General features: G+C 38.9%; 1 protein-coding gene across 1 annotated transcript in view; it reads left to right on the top strand.

Moving 5' to 3' along the window:
• The first annotated feature begins 2,276 nt into the window (after nucleotides 1-2,276).
• LOC110173710 (urotensin-2 receptor) overlaps nucleotides 2,277-22,064 on the top strand; it is a 162,037-nt gene continuing 142,249 nt past the window's right edge. Inside the window, exons 1-2 of the mRNA XM_055150629.1 lie at nucleotides 2,277-2,339; nucleotides 15,950-16,656. Coding sequence (XP_055006604.1) covers nucleotides 15,967-16,656 — 690 coding nt within the window. The 5' untranslated portion in view covers nucleotides 2,277-2,339; nucleotides 15,950-15,966. The remainder of the gene's footprint in view (nucleotides 2,340-15,949; nucleotides 16,657-22,064) is intronic.

Here is a 22,064-nt window from a genome sequence, read left to right as displayed (position 1 = left end):
GCTCCGGTGTAATGTCATATACGAAATACCCTGCATGTCCTGCAATAAAACATACATCGGGGAAACAGCGAAGGCGTTCACACGAGCAACAAAACACAAAGCAGAACAGGAACAACTCAAATCTGACCAATTGTAAAAGAGAGAACCACATTATGGACTGGGACAAAGCAAACATCATTGGGACAGAGGAAAACAAACATCGCCGCTGGATTAAAGAGGCAATCGAAATACGGAAACGTGCCCGCGGGACTATAAACCAGGACGAGGGGGCTTTTTTACTCTCACACACCTGGGATACTGTCATGAAGAAATCGGACTGCAGGTGGCGCTGTCGTCCTGCCTCCACCGGTAGGAAAACAGCACCAAAACCTGTTTTAATCAGCTGACCGACACATCACAGCAACATCATGTGACTCTGAGGAAGAGCGCTAGTGAGCAGTCGAAACTATCAGGTATGAAACAAAACTCTAGGTCTGAAAAAAGAACCTACACAGCAAAAACTGGAGGGTCAAAATTTTAGGGTAAAATATTTCAAAGTAGTTTTTAACACCAAAAGTGTTATTTTAACTATTTGAAAGTTAAATGGGGGTTTTAGCTGGGGTTATTTGTCAGAGTTGATGTGGTTGAGGTTAATTCAACTTCCTCTAGTGTTAATTCAACTTCCTTTAGTGTTAATTCAACTTCCTCTAGTGTTAATTCAACTTCCTCTAGTGTTAATTCAACTTCCTCTAGTGTCAATTCAACTTCCCTTAGTGTTATTTTAACTTTTCTTAGTGTTAATTTGGCTCCTCCCATTCACCACTTCAAACTCTTGTGAGAGAAGACCAGTTTGAACCAGTTTTGTACATAATTTCATCTTAAATTAACTAAAATAAAGTAAAAATAAAATAAAACACCTATGTGTGTTGTTTAGCTAAATCAGGATAACTCTACAAAGTGTTATCTGTTTACTCTCAAAACATTAATATAATTCTGGATTTCGGGGTTAAACAGGAACTTTGGTCCAGTGTTACTTAATTAACATTTCCAAAGATGTTAAATGAACTCTAGAACAGATTGGACTCATATAAACTCTGAGAAAATGTTAAAGTTGATTCTGTGAGAGTCAATTTTAACACTCCACTTTTTGCTGTGTAATAACATAAAATATCAGAAGACCAAATGAACCTAATAAACTAATAAACACCATGCATAATACATGAATAGAATCAAAAGCTCAGAGTGTACTAAGAGTTGGGCCAAACTAAATATTCATTGAAAAATTTCAACAACATCTACATGTTTTCTGTTCCTTCGAGATGTAATGTTATACCTTTTCTTATTAAATTAATATCTGTAGCCGGCGGGCAGCTCTAACACACATTTGATTTGATCTCGCGGGCCAAATATAATTATATCGCGGGCCAAATTTGGTCCCCCGGCCTGAGTTTGACATATCTGATCTAGAGCGTTAGTTATGTCCATTTCTGCGTACAGTCTTCCAAACGAATAAAAGGTGACACGGTGATCCAAATACGTGATGTGTTAGCGGTTAATACCCCTCAGAAGTAAAATACGCTCCCTGTCAGAACTGGGCCACATCGGGGTCTGAATCAACCGAACGGAAAACATGACTAAAGCAAATGAAAACCAGATCTAAACCGGGCGTGAAATCAAACAAAACCGAAGCATCTACGCAGGTTTGAGCTAAGACTAACTAAAACTGGAGTAAAAACGCTTCACAAACGGTTGGTGTTCCAAATATCTCTGTTCTGTCTTCTGTTGAGGTTAGAGGAGAGAGAGAGAGGGAGCGGACAGAGAGAGAGAGAGAGAGAGAGCATTTCCCGCATGCCTCGCTCGCCCCGCGCTCCTAGCCCCTCCCACTATGTGTATGCCTGTCGCCGTGGTAGCCCTCCTCTTCTCTCTCTCCTTCATGCGCTGCAGACAGCTCCTGCACACGCGACCTAACTCTCCGGCAACGGGAATTCTCCACAGCCTTTACTGTTGGCGTTCCGTAATCCTAAACAGCTCCATTTTTTTTTTTTTTCCTTTTCTTTTTTTACATTCTGACAAAAAATAGATCCTGCTCATTATCACTTTTGATTTATTTGATTGTGACAGTATACTGAGTGAACTTTGTCTTCATTCACACACCAATCTACAAATCTACTTCTATGGAATTTCTGGAGTTCCGGAGAATTTTGATGTGATTTTTATGATTTGTTTTGTTATGTTTTGATACACCTGCTTGCGTTCTCGAAGGCATTCCCCGCAGGACTTTAATGGAGCGTGAAATTTTAAGGTGCAAAGTAACAATGGAAGTGCAGCCAGCTCTTGACATATTTGGCACAGTGCGACAGGTAAGGATTAAAATGTTGTTTTTGTTGTTTTACGCTTTTAAATTTTTTGATTTTTAAGTTCTATGTTACACAAAATTGACTCTTCTGAGCTTTAATCTGTGTTTTAATGCTCAAAAACATACCCTGAGTTGTGTTTTGTTTCATTCACTCACCCTTTATTATTAGTCTGTTTATATCTCCAAATTTCAAAATGCTCTGTTCCACCTTGTGATGTCACGAAGCAGTAGTTTCCAAGTTAACAGCAGCTACTTTTTGCCTTTAATTCAGTAGATATTTTGGCAATTCCTGGTCTGAAATTATCCACCTGATTCTAGTGAAGGTGTATGGAGTGTAAAAACGCAGTGGAGCACTTCCTGTATCACTACATGACATCACAAGGTGGAACAGAGTGTTTTCAGGTTGAAAGAACAACTCAGTCTAAATTTGAAGTTTTTTTTGTGTGTGTTTTTAACATGTGTGAAGGAAACAAAACACGGCTCCAGGTATTTTTGTGATGAGGAAACAACATTAGAACACAGATCAGAAAGAAGTGTAAAAGATCTTCTAGTTTGGAAGTAAAAGCTAAAAACAATCAGAACATCGAAAGCTTTGGTCTTATTGCAATGGTGCACTTGGAATTTTGAAGGAAATGTTATTCAATAGATATGGCTCTGGACTAAGAACAATGTCAACAACAATGAAAGACAAACAAGCAGAAATAATTTGTAAAGTCTTATCTTATAGAATATAAATTTGGATATAGATTTGAATATAGATTTGTAAACCTTATAGAACATAGAAGGCATTGGTCTTATGTCAGTTTTCAGTATGAAAGTGTGTGTGTGTGAGTGTTGGTGGTGGTCAGAGGGGCCGATGGCGCAGATTGGCAGCCTCGCTTCTGTCAGTCTGTCCCAGGGCAACTGTGGCTACAATAGTAGTTTACCACCACCGGGTCTGAAGTGACTGAATAATGCTCTGTAAAGCATCTTTGTGACATATGTCTGTGAAAAGCAGTATATAAATAAAAACTTACTTACTTACTTACTATACTGCAATGGTAAACTTGGAGCTCTTTAAACCTGAGCAAATGCTGTTCAAAAGATATGTCTATGGATTAGGGATGGGCATGATTAATCGATTAATCGATAATTGATCATTAAGAATTTCATCGATGACGTTTGTTTTAATCGACAAACCGAATGTAGGTTGCTGTACGTAGCGTGACCAAATACATGTGTCTCTCTGCATCAGAAGGAGCGAGCAAACACAAACAGTGGGTCAGTCTGCAACGTACCGAAGCACAAATGCGTATTTAACGATGATTTGTACAAGAAATTCCACACTTTCCGTTGCGTCCGGGACAAGTGTGAGTCCATGTGCACAGTTTACAAAGCAGGAACATATGTTTCAGTGTCCAGTGGGAAAAATCTTTGCCAGGTGAGAGTCGCTCAATGTTGATGACGAGGCCCCGACCTCCCCTCCCCCGTACGGTGTCCTGGGTTTGACAAACGCAAATATGTTCACACTAACCTGTATTCCACTGAGTCATGTCTTTTAATCCGACAGAAATTGACCGCATCAGCGACACAAGAGCTGTAGTTTTATCTTCGCTTAGTTTATGTAAATTAGTGATGTGGTTTTAAGTTTGGTTTCTGTGAGAGTTGAGCAAAACTGAATTAAACACATTATAATGTCAAACGGACTGATGTGGCTCTAGAGTGGTTACGGTTTATATGTCGTGAAGTTTAATTTATTTATGCAGATTAGTAGTGTAGATAGTAATAATAATGATGATCATTTTAATGTAAAAACATTAATGATTAATCGATAATCGATCGTTAATTCTTCCAACGATCGATTAAGAAAATTTCATCGAATGCCCGTCCCTACTATGGATAATGAATGACATAAATCAATAAACAACAAGCATAATACATGAATAGAATAAAAAACTCAGAGTGTACCATGAGACCATGCGAGTTTGGAAGTAAATGCTAAGAACCAAGGAAGACCAACACACATAAATCATTTACATAATACATTTATAAAGTCAACTTCTCTCATAGAGCACAGAGGGCACTGGTCCTGTCTCACTGAGGTAACGTTGATGCCCTTTAAACCTGAACATCTTCTACTTTCAGAGTCAATTTACAAGCAAATGCTATTCAAAAGATATGTCTATGGACAACGAAAGACATAAATCAATAAATAATTGATGTAATACATTTGTAACAATCAAATAATAACCTGCATAGGTCTCTGACAAGGCACTGGCCGTATCTCACAATGGCAAACCCGTCTTCTAGTTTTGGAGTCAATGAGCCTCATTCATGAATTTTTTCTTAGCCCTAACCCTAACTAACCCTGACTTCCACTTTAAGAAGGTGCTGAGAGAACTCTGCCCCAGATTCACAAAGCGTTCTGAAGCAGACAAACTCCTTCTTAAGTGAAGTTGCGCTGAATTTATCAACACCCAGCGAAGAACACCTCCATGCTCTTTTACATCTCATTTACATATAAAATGAATATGTATTTAATTAGAAACTCCCTCTGAACTTCCAAATATGGCCAATATGGGTTTAGTATTATGACACGTGAAAGTGCGAGGGAGAAAGTGATGAGGAGGTCAGGTGGAGCGTCTACAGACTACGCCTGTTTTACAGCTTCAGCGGTGATTTCAAATGTCCAAACTCACATGAACACACTTTTGGTAAATAGTGAGGGAAAAGGGCTGAGGTGAGGGTGCTTAAGAGTGTGCTCTGGTCATGAGAGTTCAGGGGGTGGTCCAGTGTGGTCACCAGGAGCAGGGCTGTGACAGAGGCCCATATGGAGGCACTGGGGCTGGGACAGACTGAGACTCACTGCAGCCTGTTAGACCCACTAAACTACATGCTCTACAAAACATAAATGTTATTGCATCACACAGTCATATATTTAATGGGAATAATTTAAGAAATTATATCACTTATCATCATGGAGGAATTAAAATTTTTAGTTGCATTATCAGAGTGATAATATTCTAAAACAATAGAATTTCTGCATTGACTTCATGAAAGAGGCCCAATGATATGATTAATGAAAGACAAAAATACAGTATATAAATAATTTGCATATCAACTTTTAAGTCATCGCATAGAACCTAGTGCAAACATGTCAGAGTCAGGCCCGGGGGCCAAATTTGACTTGCAATATAATTATATTTGGCCCTCAAGATCCTATCAAATATGTTTTAGAGCTGCCCCCTGGCTACAGATAGACTACAGAGACATTATTTATTTAAAATTTTATTATTTTATATTATGCTTGTTCTGGATTCAATGTTTAAGCAAAACTATTATTAAACTTTTATTTGAATCAGAAAAGGTTTAACATTACATATCTCGAAAGAAGAGAAAACGTGCAGATATTGTTGACATTTTTCAATAAATATTTAGTTTGGCTCATGACTTAGTCCCAGTTTTTAATTTTGGCCTCTGTGAATTTGAGGGTCGTGGTCTTCTCGTGCAGTGTTAAACTTACTTTAGGTGCACTGTGTAACTTTTCTGGCAGGGGCCCACTTCAAGCTTGTGTTCATAGAAATGTCATTGTTTACCTGGAAACTTCCATAGTATAGCATTAAAGATATGTATCTTGCCTTTTTATTTTATTTTTTTCAGTTACATGTGTAAACAGACATCTTGAAAAACATGCATTCTTCTTGTAAGCGGGCTTGCCTCTGCACAGATCATGCCTGTAACTTCACCTGTTAGTCTGTTAGTGATGCCATAATAGGTGAGTTTCAGCTGACGTCATTGTTATTAAAAGCCAGCGTTGCATACTGGGAAATATTTTGGTTGGAGGCAAGAAACAGGATAGAGGTCAAACACAGTGCGTAACCTTGCGTATTTATCCCCGATAATGGTAAATTCCTGCTGCATTATCAGATGCACAAATAGAAGCACGGAAGAAGGAAAATGTCTTTTTCGTATTCTGAGTGAAAAGAACCTCTAACGGTGAATTAAACGGCTTTCAAACATCCGCAGAGCAAACGTAGAAGATCCGAGCAAACCGTGGACTCCAACAAGTTCAACAACACATCAAGACTCTTGAAGTCTTTCATCTTTTCTGCTGTGAATGGCCCAGGAGTTTCCACCAAGTCATTGTGGATATCGCCAAAGTGAATATTTGTCCAGGTAGTTGGCGATTCTGACCAGAAATTTGGTTTGGTCCACCTTTTGTCGGGGTTGAAAAGGGTGATTTGGCTCCATCGATGCTTATGACCAATTTCTGGTCAAATGGTCTTGGGTCCTCTGCCGTTAGAGTGGATAAATAACAGTGTTGTGCATGAACGTATTTTGACGGGGACGCTCGTGTAGAGCGTCAAAAAATAGGATGGATCCTATTTTCTGAAATCTACACGCACAGGACGTGCTGCTCCGCGTGCATATTATTTGACTTGGTACATATGTCAGTAACGCGCGTCACAATGCTTTTTTAACCTGGATTGAAATGGTGGGTTTTTCGTTTTTCTTCATACAAATTTGCTAAAATCACCGCGATATCAGCAGCGGTGAAACGCCGGAGGTGCGCCCGCGTAGACCGTGATCCTGAGCGAAAGAACCGACGCAGAAGCTCCACCGAGCTAAACGCAGCTGACGCCCGATCGCACTCGGGGTTCTCTCAGGGGCGGTCCTAGATTCCAAGTTCTAGTCCAGGATTAGTCCTGGTTTGGTCCTGGTTTAGTCTTGGTTTAGTCCTAGTTTAGTCCTGGTTCAGTTCTGGTTTAGTCCTCGTTCAATTCTGGTTCAGTCCTGGTTTAGTCTTGGTTTATTCCTGGTTTAGACCTGGTTCAGTCCTGGTTTAGACCTGGTTCAGTTCTGGTTTAGTCCTGGTTCAGTTCTGGTTTAGTCCTGGTTCAGTTCTGGTATAGACCTGGTTTAGTCCTGGTTTAGACCTGGTTCAGTTCTGGTTTAGTCCTGGTTTAGACTTGGTTTAGTCCTGGTTTGGACCTGGTTCAGTTCTGGTTTAGTCCTGGTTTAGACCTGGTTTAGACCTGGTTTAGTCCTGGTTTAGTCTGGTTCAGTCCATATACGGCGCAAAAGTTCAGCATCTTAACAGTTCTTTTGGTGAGAGTAAATTAAAAGTGCTGCAATAGTCGTGTAATGTTTTACATTTTAAATACAGTAATATTGTAATGTAACAAATGACTTTGAAATGACAGTAACAAGTCATAAATAACACGTTACAGTTTTAAAGTCACTTGTCCAACAGTGGATCTTGTAAAGTTGTTGTAAACTAGAAGTCAGTTTGAAAAATAAATGCAGCCTTTCATTTACAGATCTCATCCAAATATAAAATGAACTGAACTTTGAACTAGTTCAAAATTAAAATTGTGAACTATGAACGTGAACTATTCACTTTGAACAAGTGTGAACTGAACTTTGAACTAGTTCATGAAAAGTGTGAACCTGCACAACACTGATAAATAACCGGGATCAATACCCTTTACGTGCTTTCTCGCTCCGTCCGTCATGTTGAATTAGTGTTTCTTGCCGCCGACCAAAATAATTCCCAGCATGCAACGCGCGCTTTTGTCAACAATGAAACTCACCTATACCCTGCTGTAACGTGTTTTATTTTCCGGTAATCAGGAAGTGGAAGTTAGCATGCTAGCTGTTGTGAGCTATTACACAGTGTTATTGTTGTTATGCATTACAATGAAGATGTTCAGTGAAGTCAGTGAGGTAGAACTTTGGACCTCTGCAAACTTAAAAATTAACCAGCTCTGTTTTCACGACAGTAAAAATCAGGTGCAGCTCTAAATCTTGAGCTGAGATCTTGATAAGAAATATCTACAGCTGGTGGTACTTTTCATCAACTGTGCCTGTTTTAGATTCTAGTAACTGGTATGCAGAGATACGGCCATGTTCAAGCTACCAACATTCTGAACATCCTTTGATCAAAATCGTATTAAAGAACTTGACTTTTTAAACCTTTTAATCATGTTGTTTTCTTCTTATTTACCCACTCAAAGTTGTATTTAACTCGACTCCTGTTTTGACTGTCACGCGTGCCAACTGCTCTGTTCCCTCGTCAAAAAGACACTTTACAAACAACCCAAAGTCGCCTTCTGTGAACACTCAAAACACTCAGTTAGCATTTGCCTGTTTAGTTGTGTCATAGATAAAACTCCAGACTTCTTCTACGCAGTTTTAAAGTCAATAAACCATCACTGGACTCTACGGTTAAATTGTGCTCAAAACAAATGCAAATGCAGGCTCTGTTAGTACAGCGTTCACTGGAGATAAGGACTTCAATTGTTTATTTATTCACATCGCTGATAGCAGAGGGTTATAAAGTTCATTTTCCAAATACAGACATTATTTTAAGTTAGAAAATGTGGAATATTTATCCCAAGGTGACCAAAAGTGTGTTTAAATGCCCAATATTATGCTCTTTTCTGATCTACTAGTGCAGGAGTGTCAAACTCAAATTCACAGAGGCCAAAATTAAAAACTGGGACTAAGTCATGGGCCAAACTAAATATTTATAGCAAAATTTCAAGAATGTTTGCTCTTCTTCTGAGATATGTAATGTTAAACCTTTTCTTATTCAAATAAATGTTTAATAAAAGTTTTGCTTAAACATTGAACCAGAACAAGCAGAATATAAATAAAATAAATAAATAAATAATATCTCTATAGTCTATCTGTAGCCGGCGGGCAGCTCTAATACATATTTGATAAGATCTCACGGGCCAAATACAATTATATTGTGGGCCAAATTTGGCCCCCGGGCCTGAGTTTGACATGTCTGTACTAGTGTATGATGCTGTTTCCTCTTGTTTCATTCATACATGTTTAACACATAATCTCTACATATTTAGGCTGAGCTCTCAAACTAACTGTTCCACCTTGTGATGTCATGTGGTAATAAAGGAAGTGCTCCACTGTGTTTTTAAACTCCATACACCTTCATTAGAATCATTTGGATAATTTCAGCACTTTAATTGCTAATCTCTTCTGAACTAAAGGTAAAAGATAGTAGTGTCGTAGTGCTCGAGACTGGTCTTGGTCTCGACGCCAGCCTCGAGACCACAGTTTTTGCATGGTCTGATTCTCGTCTCGGACTTGAGCACATTTGGACTCAGTCTTGTCTCGGTCTCAAAGGCGCTTTGACTCAGTCTTGTCACGGACTCGAGGTCTGACACTTGTGGAATGTGATCACATTACGGCCGCTACAGTCGACAACGAACTTGTACCTGCGTGCGGGAGTACACGGGGCTTCTCATAGCAGCCCGTGCGCTTGTTTGGAACCCGCAGACACTGTGTGGCACGTATCACTACACATGGCCCCAGTGCCAGGCTTGTCCACAACAGCTCCTCGCCGCTTCTGGCCTTTTCGCTCGCTCTCTCCTCCCTGCATATGGCGCACATAGGCTCCCTCTTCAATGCACGCTGATTAGAAGAGCACGATGAAACAAAAAGCCACAGTGTCCACGTAGAATAACCTGACTGTGATATGACCTAATAACAGTGCACAAACCCATTTATATTTGTCACAATTGGCATTTGATTTGGTAAACATGCTGAGGCTGGTAAATAGGTTACCAGCACAAAACCGGTAAAAGAAAGTGACTCCAGTTAAGAACTTGACTCGACTAGTGCGGTCTTGAACAACACTAAAAGGAAGCTGTTAACTTGAAAGCTACCACTTAATGATATCATAAGATTAAGAATTAATAACACAGGATTACGGAAACGTGTCTGGGTATGTTTTTGAGGAGGTAACAACAATCTAATTTTGCGTAATATTGCACCTTTAACAATTCTATTCAAGGCTGTATTTAAAGAATGGAGCTTGGTTCTCTGGAACATTCTTATACAGTTAGTAACAGCTCAGTAAAATACATTCGATCGACTAAAATAGATAGAATATTTTCTTTCTAAAGACTAACACACATGACCACACATTCCAACAGTCTATTGAAGTTCTATCTACACATGATTTTGATGCTTATTCTCCAGTTCCAAGCTGTATAAACTTGAATTCTTATTGGATTTGAGCAGATCCAGTGATGTGTGTTTGTCTAAGGAGGGAGGGTGTCACCTAAAGAGATCAACACCCTATATCAAGGTGTGAAGAATTATTAGACAGCTTCTTTTCCTCAGGCAAGACGGGCCAAAAAAAGAGATTTAACGGACTCTGAAAAGTTAAAAATTGTAAAAAGTCTTTCAGAGGGATGAGCGCTTTTGTATTTGCAAAGATATTGGGGCGTGATCGCAGAACCTTCAGACGTTTTGTTGGATGTTTTGCAAGAAGTGCGTTGAGGAAAAAAGATCGTAAATTAACTGCAAGAACAGGATCAAACATGAAGCTATCAGAAACCCGTTATCCTCCAGCGCTGTCATATTCCAAAACTGCAAACTACCTGGAAAGCCAAGAAGAGCCAAGAAGTAGAAGGTGTTCAGAGCTCAGAGACACGGCCAAGGTGAGGAAGCCTGAAAACCCACCACCACTGAACACGAAACATAAGATGAAACGTCAAAACTGGGCCAGGGAATATCAGACGACAGATTTTTCAAAGGTTTTATGGACCGTTGAGATGAGAGTGAATGTTGACGGACCAGATGGTTGGATCAGTAATGGGCACAGAGCTCCGCTTCGACGCAGATGCCAGCAAGGTGGAGGTGGGGTACTGGCATTGGCTGGTATTACTAAAGACGAGCTTGTTGGACCTTTTCGGGTTGCAGATGGACTCAAAGTGAACTCCAAAACCTGCTGCCAGTCTTTAGAAGACACATTCAAAAGGTCCATGATTTTTATCCAAGACAACGCTCCATCGCACGCATCGAAGAAGGACGTCTATACTGGTCGCTGATTGTTTTTTGAAATGTCAAAAAGGTTGATTTGTAAATTTGAAGTTGTTTTCTATTCTGACAAATGAAAATAAACAAGTAAGAATGGAAAATGTTGGAAAATGCGTAATAATTCGGCACACATGGATTTTCTCCAAAGCCAAAACTTCACTTTTACTTTCTCAATTAAATATTCAGGTTTGAGGTTTAGGAAAGTTTTAAATTGACCTAGAGCGGTGTAGTTATTCAATTATAAAATTAACCCTCATAAATTGCCTAATAATTATCCACACAGTGTACAGTATGTCTTCTCAACACCACTACTAATGACAAAATTACATCCCTGTTCCTCGAAGGCAAACATCGCACCTACGCCATTAAAGCTGTTTAACTATGGATAATGTAAGCACTGATTGGTCTAATGACTGACGAGGCTCAGAACAGCGCACGCTACTGCTGTGTCCTCGAGCAAGACGCTTCACCCATCATGCTGTATCAGTAGTAGTTCATTTGAAAAGGTTTGCGGTGGTCCAAAGTTATGCCGCACTTACCTAATGCATTGAGAGGTCTGTCATCACAGTTCTGTTTAATGTGCCTGAGGAGGTACATTAAGCTCAAATGTGAACAATATGCAGAGGTCTCTTAACTGTCCCACCGATTAGAACAAAATCGGGTCAATGTACAGTGATGTACAGAGCCATGGTTGAGTGGAACTCGCTTCCTCTTCAGATTAGTACAGCTAATAACAAATCAAGGTTTTAAAAAAAAAGTGAAGAACTATTTTACTGTTTTATAGCCCTTCGCAATCAGTAATCAGTAATGAATTCTATTAAGATTTTATTTATTTTTTTTTGATGATGTTAATCTTTGTGCAACTGTTTTGTTTGTAAGTGTCTTCTGTGTTGTTGTTCTGTGTTATATGAGTCTGGTCAAGTGGTAACGGAGGGAAACAGGGTCAGATTTTTGACATTCAAATGTCTCTTATTCAGAAACGAGAGGGACTATTGAAATAAGTAAAGTATCAGAATGTAGGAAAGAGTTACACTCCAACAGGGTCAAGTTAAACCTGTGATATTCTTTCAAGTTGTTGACAAAAAATTTAAAAACTCATGTTGGTAATGGAGGGAATGAAATATGCAGCACTTTTTGGTCAATAAATCCAAACAGTGATAACTAGCGATTCTCACTTCCATATCCTTAACAAACTGGTTTGAATATTTGCTTCATATAGTTTTCTACCATATGGTACAAGATTAGGTTGAAAAACCTGTTACTTTTTGAGTCATGAGATTTTTTATTAAGAAAGGTCATGGTAACAGGGAAAAGTAACAGAGGGAAAATTGTGCAAAAAAGTAGAAGGTGCAGGATTTTACATAATTTGTCAGCTTTTTTCTTCCAAATATTTTAATATTACTTCAAAATGAAAGGTAACTATTTTTACAAAATATGTCAGTCCTTCCAAGCAGATTTTTATCATTTTAAATACATTTTTTTTTGAAAAATCATGTACCTTCATCAACAGTTCAAAGATGGAATAACACAAGATATGATGAAATACATCCATTTATTTACATGATTTTGCAGGTCTTTGAAATTTGGGAAATAACTTTTGTTCCATGTTTCATACATGGTCTGTTTAAAATGTATGGAACTTTAGAACCAAAAATGGTGAACAGTTTCAGGCGGCAGTAGCTCAGTTGGTAGAGCATTCGCCCACTGATCTGAAGGTTGGTGGTTCGAATCCAGCTCTCTACATAAACGTCACAGGTTGAGTGGTCAGATCCACTGACCCACAGGTTGGCTGGTGTGATTCCAGCTCCCACATATGAATGCTGCTGCTGTGTCCTTGGGCAAGACACTTAACCCACCCTGCCCACAGTGTCTGTGTACACTGGTGTGAATGGGTGAGTGGTTCCTTGTTGTAAAGTGCTTTGAGCACCTTGAAGGTGAAAAAGCAGTATAGAAAAATGTGACCATTTACCATAAACTAGAGTACATATGTATCTGTTAGAATAAATTTTTTATATCAGATGCATTAACTTCAATTTTTGGCTTTGCTGTTTACTTCTGCTTGACCGGGCCCATATGTGGACCCCAGAAAGAGTACCTGGTGTCATGGACATCAGCTCATGGGGATTCAAAAAAATCTAAATATCAAATGCTGACTAGCAACTAGCATGCTAACTGTACCCTTCCTGATTATCGGACAATGTAATATAACACTTTAGATGCAGACAGTGCACGGCTTACACTTATTTTGACCTATTTACTGGGGAAAGACACATTTAGGTTAGGGCAAAACAAAAATCAGGTACAGCTCCTTTAAGTGGTGGTCAGAGCGTGTCGGCCCCACCTCATATAATGAAGTGCTGTGCCAGTGCAGGTTTTTCCATCTTTACCTAATACCTTATTAGGTAACTTCGCTTAACTGACTTTTTTGTTTGTCTGCTTTCGTACATATTTTCCAGATTTTACTTTACAGATAACCACTTTCTCTTTCAACTTCAAAAGACACTAATGTGGCCAAAAACAGAGCCGAGTTGTCCAAGTACTTTTAAAATTTTGATTTACTTGTCTCAAAGATTAAAAACAAACAATGTCATTTATTTTCCAACAAGTCATGATGTGTTTGAGAGTGAGCGCGACGAAGCCAAAGGATTCTCTTCCACTCTTTAACGAATATTTGTCAAAACTTTTTACATAAAACATTATTTAATTACAAATTTTAATCTCCTCTTTTATACAAGATATGTTCTCTCCACTCCCCCTGCTGGTGAAATGGGCTGTTGCAGGTATTACATATATTGACTCTGAATCTGGGTCAGTGTGAGCATGGAATTGTGTGTAAATGTAATTGCTTTGCTTGCTTCTGCAGTATGGCCACCAAGCCAAGTTACAGGTCAGATCCGTAGAGAGGCGAGCCCACACACTGTAAGAATACTTAGAAGAATGTTATTAAGTCATTAAAGAAACTGTATTAAGAATTAGATTAAAATGTCATGAACATCACATCACACAAATCAAATTTAGCTTTTACTGATTTTAATTTGTATTTAATCTGAATTACATAAACACTGGACAAGTTGTTTATGTCAGGGGTCCCCAACCACTAATCCAGGCCTTGTTCTGGGACTGCTCCCTCCAGTGGTCCCTTAAAAAATGTTTATGTTTATTACCGGTCCTAATGAGAATAAAGTTTGGGGATCACTAGTTTATGTTATTATTTAGTGTTCAGGTTCTCAAGTTGATAATCCAGAATGAGCCTCTCGAGTCTCTCATTTCGATTGCCAGTTCCAATCCTGAAATCCAGTTGGTTTAAACCAAAAAAGCCTCTCTCTGATCTCAATGATCTCTACCTAAACCCCAGCGTCTTCAGCCAGTCATGACTCAGTGCTTGTTCAGCCTCTGTAGGTCAGTGAGGGAATTCTGGAGGTTCAGATTTTTCACATGAGGCCTGGCCTGTCCAGAGAGAATTGTATGTGTCTGTATTTCTGAATATGGAGGTTAAGACACTGAGCCCAGGTACAGTTGTGATTGTTTTTTGCCTGTAAATGAGTAAATGCAAGAAAGAAATGCAAATGTAATAGCATACTGTGGAACGTCCCATGCTGAGCTGTTACATCTTCATATAGAGACAAAGATGGCAGATTACCAGCACACGAACTACACAGGCCACCATCATTTAAAACCTCTCCTGTCTCACTGCCGTTTGACAGGAGGATGGGTCAGAGAACTGTGTCAGGACAGTTTGAGGCCCTCTGGACAAAAGTGTCCCCTCCCTTTGTCCTGCAGCCTGGGCATCACACCAGTGTCCACGCCTCACTCTCACTTTACTGTGTTGTTTTGTTTGGTGATGAAATGGGCTATTCCTTGGAGTATTTCCTCAGGAAGATCTTCTGCCACATTTGGTGTAAAAAGTCGGTAGCATCTCAGAGGTCCATAGCTGCTCCTTAGCTAGTTTCTCTCTGTTAATGTTCAGTCCCTCTAACCCAGACATGTCAGACTCAGGCCCGGGGGCTAAATTTGGCCCGCGATATAATTATATTTGGCCGGCGAGATCATATCAAATATGTATTAGAGCTGCTGGCTACAGAGACATTATTTATTTAAAATTTTGTTATTATTTTATATTATGTTTGTTCTGGATTCAATGTTTAAGCAAAACTATTATTAAACATTTATTTTAATAAGAAAAGGTTCAAACATTACATATCTCAAAAGAAGAGAAAACATACAGATGTTGAAATTTTTCAATAAATATTTAGTTTGGCCCATGATTTAGTCCCAGTTTTTAATTTTGGCTCCCTGTCAATTTGAGATTGACACCCCTGCTCTAACCCATAGTTTCCCAAAGACTGGGTTACAATGGGTGGGTCCCTCAGGTGGGTCACGAGAGATTCTTTTTGGGGATGCCTTGTCACAATCTACATGTAGATCTGCAATATACAGTTCTACAGACTATTTTGTTCTAATATTGCTGGTTCAATTGAATGTTGAAAAGAAAAAGAAATGGGCTACATTTAATGTCCAAATAGTCGACTTATGGATCCTTTTATTGCTGCTTCATTTACTGTTTTTCATTGTTTAAAATGTGAGTAATACTATTTGATCAGAGAGACACGATCACTCAGTCAACCAGAAAATATCCTCATTAATGTTCAATAATGGTCAAATCCACCTTTATTTTGTTATTTATGAATAATGTCTATTGACTTGGGTCACAAAGTTTTGTGACTTTTGAAATATGTGTCCCCAGAAAAGCGCTAACCCACTGTGTTTTCTGGTTGTTTTTAGTGATACACACTGTCCTCATGGAACCTGTGGACATCCTGGGCCCCAACGCCACCGAGGACCCCATGAGAACCGACGATGGCAATGCCGCCACATTCACCATCGGCACCATCCTCTCCATCATGTGCCTCGTGGGCGTGTCCGGCAACATCTACACCCTGGTCGTCATGTGTCACTCCATGCGATCGGCGGCGTCCATGTACATCTATATCATAAACCTCGCATTGGCCGACCTGCTATACCTGCTAACCATACCTTTCGTCGTCTGTACGCACTTTCTTGGAGATTGGTACTTCGGCAATGCTGGCTGCAAGATCCTCATCAGCATCGACTTCCTGACCATGCACGCTAGCATCTTCACGTTGACGATCATGAGCACAGAACGCTACTTCGCCGTGCTGAAACCTCTGGATACGGTAAAGAGGTCGAAAAGCTACCGGAAGGCGATAGCGTTGCTGGTGTGGGTGGCGTCGCTTGTGCTGACGCTGCCGACGATCGTCAGCATCGAACTCATGACGGTGGGGAACAAAACCATGTGCTTGCCTACGCTGTCGCCGATTTCGTACAAAGTTTACATCACGCTGCTGTTTTGCACGAGTATAGTCGCACCAGGGCTCATCATTGGCTACCTGTACATCCAGCTCGCAAGGACCTACTGGATTTCACAGACGGTGACGTTCAAACAGACCAAGAAGCTTCCCAATCAAAAGGTGGGTGTAATCATCGACCATACTGTCCTACAAAGGTAAAAGACCTTAACTCGCCACGGTGTGAAACTGAGAAAAATGACTTAAATGTTTATGTTTTGTCCAGACAAAAGTATAATAGACAGGGCTCCCAAAATTTGACAACTAGTTGCTATAATGAAGAAATATTTGTACGTGAAAAACATTGCAGACATGAAAATGGATCAGGGGTGAAAAAGGTGACGTGGCCTCTGTAGTCTGTAATCAAAATAGCACTAATCAAGAGCAGTCTGAGACCACATTGTTCCAAGACCAGACCTAGACCTCCGAGGGTGGAGTAAGGCCGGGTGATATGGATCAAAACATATATCTCGATATATTTTGCTATATCTCGATATACGATATATATCTCGATATCTGTACAGGAAAAATAACCTCCTAAAACTGAAAACTGCAAAAACAAATATGCCAAATTCCACAAGGTATTTTTTTTTATTGAAGTGCAAGAGGTTCGGCAGTTCATGTAGGAACAAAGTGCTTCTGCCTCATTTAAGATTACAAAAAATCCCTAATTACATAAATAATAATTTAACTGTAAAATAAAATAAATAATGCATATATCCTTCTTTTCATTCATAAATAAAACAACTCAACTCGAGCTCATCTTTGCATTAACTCTGTTATCCAGACCATAATCATAACCATTAGCTCCTTCAGCAGAGGAAGATTGGGAGGTTCCTTATTTTAATAACAGATCCATGTTCATATCCAGCGTAAGGAGCTCTGAGGTTTCCCACAATCCACTGCAGATCAAACCCAAAGTTTCCAAACACTATTGTACAAGTGACACTGCAGCAGATTATTCATTAAAATCTTCTGCATAAATAAACTCTACATTATCAAACTTTACAACATATAAACCATAGCAACTCTAGAGCCACATCAGCCCGTTTGACATTATAATGTGTTTAATGCAGTTTTGTGCACGTGTTTACATTTTACAGAAACAAAACTTAAAAGCGCATGGCTCATTTGCATAAACAACATGCTCCTAATGTGGTTCAGCTTCTTTCGACTAAAGGACATGACTCAGTGTTCATATGAGTGTTCTCTCTGTGACAGAGGATGTGCTGCTGATGGTTTTGTCTGTAAATGGAGGAAAAGGTTCGTGGTGCTAGAAGATTTTCACTGGTACCAACTTTGGGCATTCACGGCGGTAGTGACGAGTGAATGAGTGAAATCAGAATTAAATATAAGCATTATATCGATATATACAATATGTCAGAATCCATATTGAGTTTAAAAAATATATTGATATATTTAAAATATCAAGATATCGCCCACTCCTAGGTTGAGACCAAGACAAGACAAAGACTTAAAGGTCGAGACTGAGACAAGACCAAGAGCATGGCCCATTGAGACCAAATCAAGACCATCTTTGTCATTTTCTACATTCATTTCAGCAAATTTTGCCAAAAGGTGAAAGATTTTCATACCTGATCTTGAGCTCAAAACTGACCTTTGCCCCTTATTAGTCAGTTCCTGTACTCTGCCTTTGTATCATGTGCCAAAAATAAGGAGTCATGCAAAAACAAAAGGCAATAACTGACATTTGCTTGATATTCCCCAGACTTCCATCCATTATAAGAACGCCTCACTAAGGCTAAGGTTTGTCATCATGTTTGTTAAGAAGAACTTTGGATTTGCTGTTTAGTGCTGATCAAGATCGTGCAGCGACATTTACACAGTTAAACAGTTTGACAGATGTACATACTTTACTTTGCAGTAAAGTATGTATAGTATGAATAAATGCACAAAATACTTTCACATAAAAGATCACTTAAGTATAATTGAATACAAAGGTTTATTAATTGATTGTGTTTTGACCCTGTGCCAAGGATGCAACAAAAAGAAGGGTTAGATGGTGAGTTGTTTGATTTTAAAATAAAATATATTTATGAACTAAATTACTAACAAGACATGTACTGTTACTGCCTTTTGCCTTTGTACAACTCCTTATATTTGACACAGGACAAAAAGGCAGAGAACAGGAATTGACTGGGTCAAAGGTCAATTTTGAGCTCAATATTTTTCAAGATATTTGTTCACATGGTAAAGGCTCTCAAATACAAACAAAATGACATGAACTCAGTTTTGACCAAACATGATGTTACGGCGTTCTGCCTTTGTAGGGCAGTATATATACTTACAAATCCATATATATATAAATGGAAATAGGTAACGCGCTTCCAAATAGGAAGTGAACATGGGAGCACTTCCAGCTCCACTGACTCTGGCTCCAATTGACTTAACATTGAAAAATTGTCACCTCTCTATCTGTAACTGCTGCTGTGAGCCTCATCATTTTAGTCTTAAGGCAAGGTGAATGGGAAAAAAAAAAATCTTAAGTTTAGAAATATCAATTTGAAACTCCTCCTGTAGTTTACTCCCAGAATTGTAAGAAAAAACATATTATAAGTTTTTCATCATGTAATTTTTTTCATATAAAAATAAAGCATTTAATGTGGGAAAACAGCCAAAATTTACAATTTTTAGGAAAATGGAAAGAACCAGGTTTAAATATGTTGCTTTTTTTTTTTTGCCATAGTAAATAAAAAAAAAAAAAAAAAAAAAAGCAGATGGGATTCTGGATAGCTTATTTAGTATTTGAGTAAACTAGATCTGACAAAAAATTTGCCTAAAAATTCAAATTTTGCATAATTTTTTGGGTTAAAACTTAAACTGATCAGACTTGGAATAAGATATCAAAGATTGTTCTGTACATTTTGTCATAATCTTGTTCAAGGTAAGACTGGAGACTTTGGTGTGTGTCGGTGCTACTTTCAGGGCTGATCCTTATGTCCCTAAGAGAGGAAAATACATTTTGCGAAAATTGTGTGCGAAATGTGAAAGTATATATGCTAAATTGACCAAAAAACTCTCCTTACATTGACAATATTAACCAGTTTTACATGATCCTTGTGTTATTATTTCACCATTTTGTCTGTAAATCAATTTCTATTTCTTCAATGGAACGTGAGCTTCATTTGAGTGGAGTTGAACACTGTGGGTGACGTCACACTCCCTCTGTCCACCTCTGTATACAGACGAGTAATATAGGCTTATGTCATATTTTCTGTCCTGGTAATTTTGTACTGCAGGGTGAGTTGAGGTTGCAGGGTTTTGATTTTGGGATTTGGCAACCACACACCAAGATGACATCAGAGTATAATTTGTCACAACAAATAACACATCTCCAAAATGCTTAAAATGCCCATATTAGGCCCGTGTTCTGACTTCTGTTGTAAATGTTCCTCAGCACAAACATACCTGCACTTCTGTTTTGTTTCATTCACACATGTTTAATACACAAACCCTGCATATTTAGACTGAATTCTTCTCTCAAACTGAAAACACTCTGTTCAACATTGTGATGTCATGCAGTAATACATAAGTGCTCCACTGTGTATTTAAACTCCACACACCTTCACTAGAATCATCTGGATTATTTCAGACCTGGAACTGCCGATCTCTGCCGAAGGTAAAAGGGAGCAGTTAACTCGAATACTACCTCTTCATGACATCACAAGGGGGAGCAAAGCGTTTTGAGTAAGGGTGGGACTTGAATAAAAAAAAAAAAATCTAATTAATTACAGGTTTTGTTATTAATTAATCGCATAATAATATTTGCCTTGCTCATTTTCTTCCTGAAGTCCGTCATTTATTGGAGTTTGAGCTGCTGACGCCTCTTGTTTGCGCTCGGACCAGAACAGCTCCAGCAGTTTCTGTGCTGCAACATGTTTTGCATTTTGGTATTTACTGTAATGGTATTTAAATTTACTGTCCGGCAGACCCACAGCGCTTTCCTGCCCCATTGTTGTTGTGTGAGTCAGTGTAATTGTTGTGCCATGACATCGTGCTCTGACAAATGTTGTTTGGCATGCAAACAGAATGCCAAACATGCGTTAATATTTTTAATGCATTCAGGGTTTCCACGGTCATGGAAATCCTGGAAAAGTCATGGAAATTGAAAATGTCACTTTCCAGGCCTAGAAAAGTCATGGAATTTTGTAAATTCAATGAAAGTTTTGGAAAAAGTCATTGAATTTTAGTACCTTGTTCATGCAACTACAGTGTTCAAGTTCTCATTAGACTATTACGATTATTTCTGAGCATCTGCGCCTTTTGTTAAAAAAAAGACAACAATAAATGCACTGACAGGATTTTAAATGTTCAAAAACTATAATCCCAAACCATAAGGTGAGTGGAAAGGGTTAACATTTCATATTTAGCTCTAAAAGTCTAGCGAGGGGAAAAATCAGTTTGTCGACTGGACAAAAGTTAGTTTGGTTGAATACGTTTCGCAGCTCAGTTCTTCAGAACTGAAGAAGCAGCTTGGATTAGCTGTGAAACGTCTTCAACCAAATTAACTTTTGTCCAGTCAACAAACAGATTTTTCTCCTCGCCGTGGATTCTGCCTGGACGGCTGAGGAATTCTTCACACCTCTAAAAGTCTGATCAATTCTACACATGTAGCTGCCATAAAGTCACAGAAAATTCACTTTAGGTTAAAAAAAGTCAAGGAAAAGTTTTAACATTTTGTCAGTGAAAAAGAGTGGGAGCCCTGTGTATTACTGTCTTTGTAGTTTACTTTAGTTTATTTGACTTATTTAGTGTCATGCACCATTTAGCTGGTGCCCAGCCTGCATGGGCTTATAAGACACATGGAACAATAAGCAGACAGACCACACATCAAACATAAAGTGTCCTCATACCGGGGTCCCAGGCTTTCAACACAAACTGAGCCAGCCCGAAAACATAACATTTAAACAAATTCACCGACCTCTCCTCATCAGACACAGCAAACTAACAGTAACATACATTATACAACAACGGACAGCGCAGGTCATGATACATAACCTACCTCTAGTTTTGAGCTTTGGAGATGTAGACAGACTAATAATAAAAGATTACTCAAACATGTGGGAATTAAACGAAACACAACTCCAGGTCTGTTTTTGAGGTAACAACATTACATGGCTTAAAGCTCAAAATAATACATTTTGCATAATATAAAAATGCCATATTCGCGTTATATTCCCCTGAGTTTTATTTTGTTTCATTCAAACATGCTTGCTTTAAATGCACTAGTCTGTCTTCTATATTGCCCACCACGATGCCCCTCCACAGTCACCGGCACCGTTTTTTTTTTCAGTCCCTTGGAAATTGTAGTTCACTCATGTGTAAAATAAGCCAACATCCCACTCTTGGAAAGCTTAATCTCTTATTTTTTGTCCAACCAGCCATTCTGATACGCGTCCACGTCAGCATATACACCAAAATAACCTCTAAAATAATTCCGTCCAGTTGGATCAAGCTTAATACGACTTCGTGTATATGCATTCCGCCTGGACTCTGTTTACCGAATAACC

This window comes from Boleophthalmus pectinirostris, unplaced genomic scaffold (genome assembly GCF_026225935.1).
Source record: "Boleophthalmus pectinirostris isolate CB_2022bp ecotype Guang Dong unplaced genomic scaffold, ASM2622593v1 HiC_scaffold_14, whole genome shotgun sequence".
In the NCBI taxonomy this organism is placed as follows: Eukaryota; Metazoa; Chordata; class Actinopteri; order Gobiiformes; family Gobiidae; genus Boleophthalmus; species Boleophthalmus pectinirostris.
Note: the sequence above shows the minus strand (reverse complement) of the source record. Positions and strands in the feature narration are given on the sequence as shown.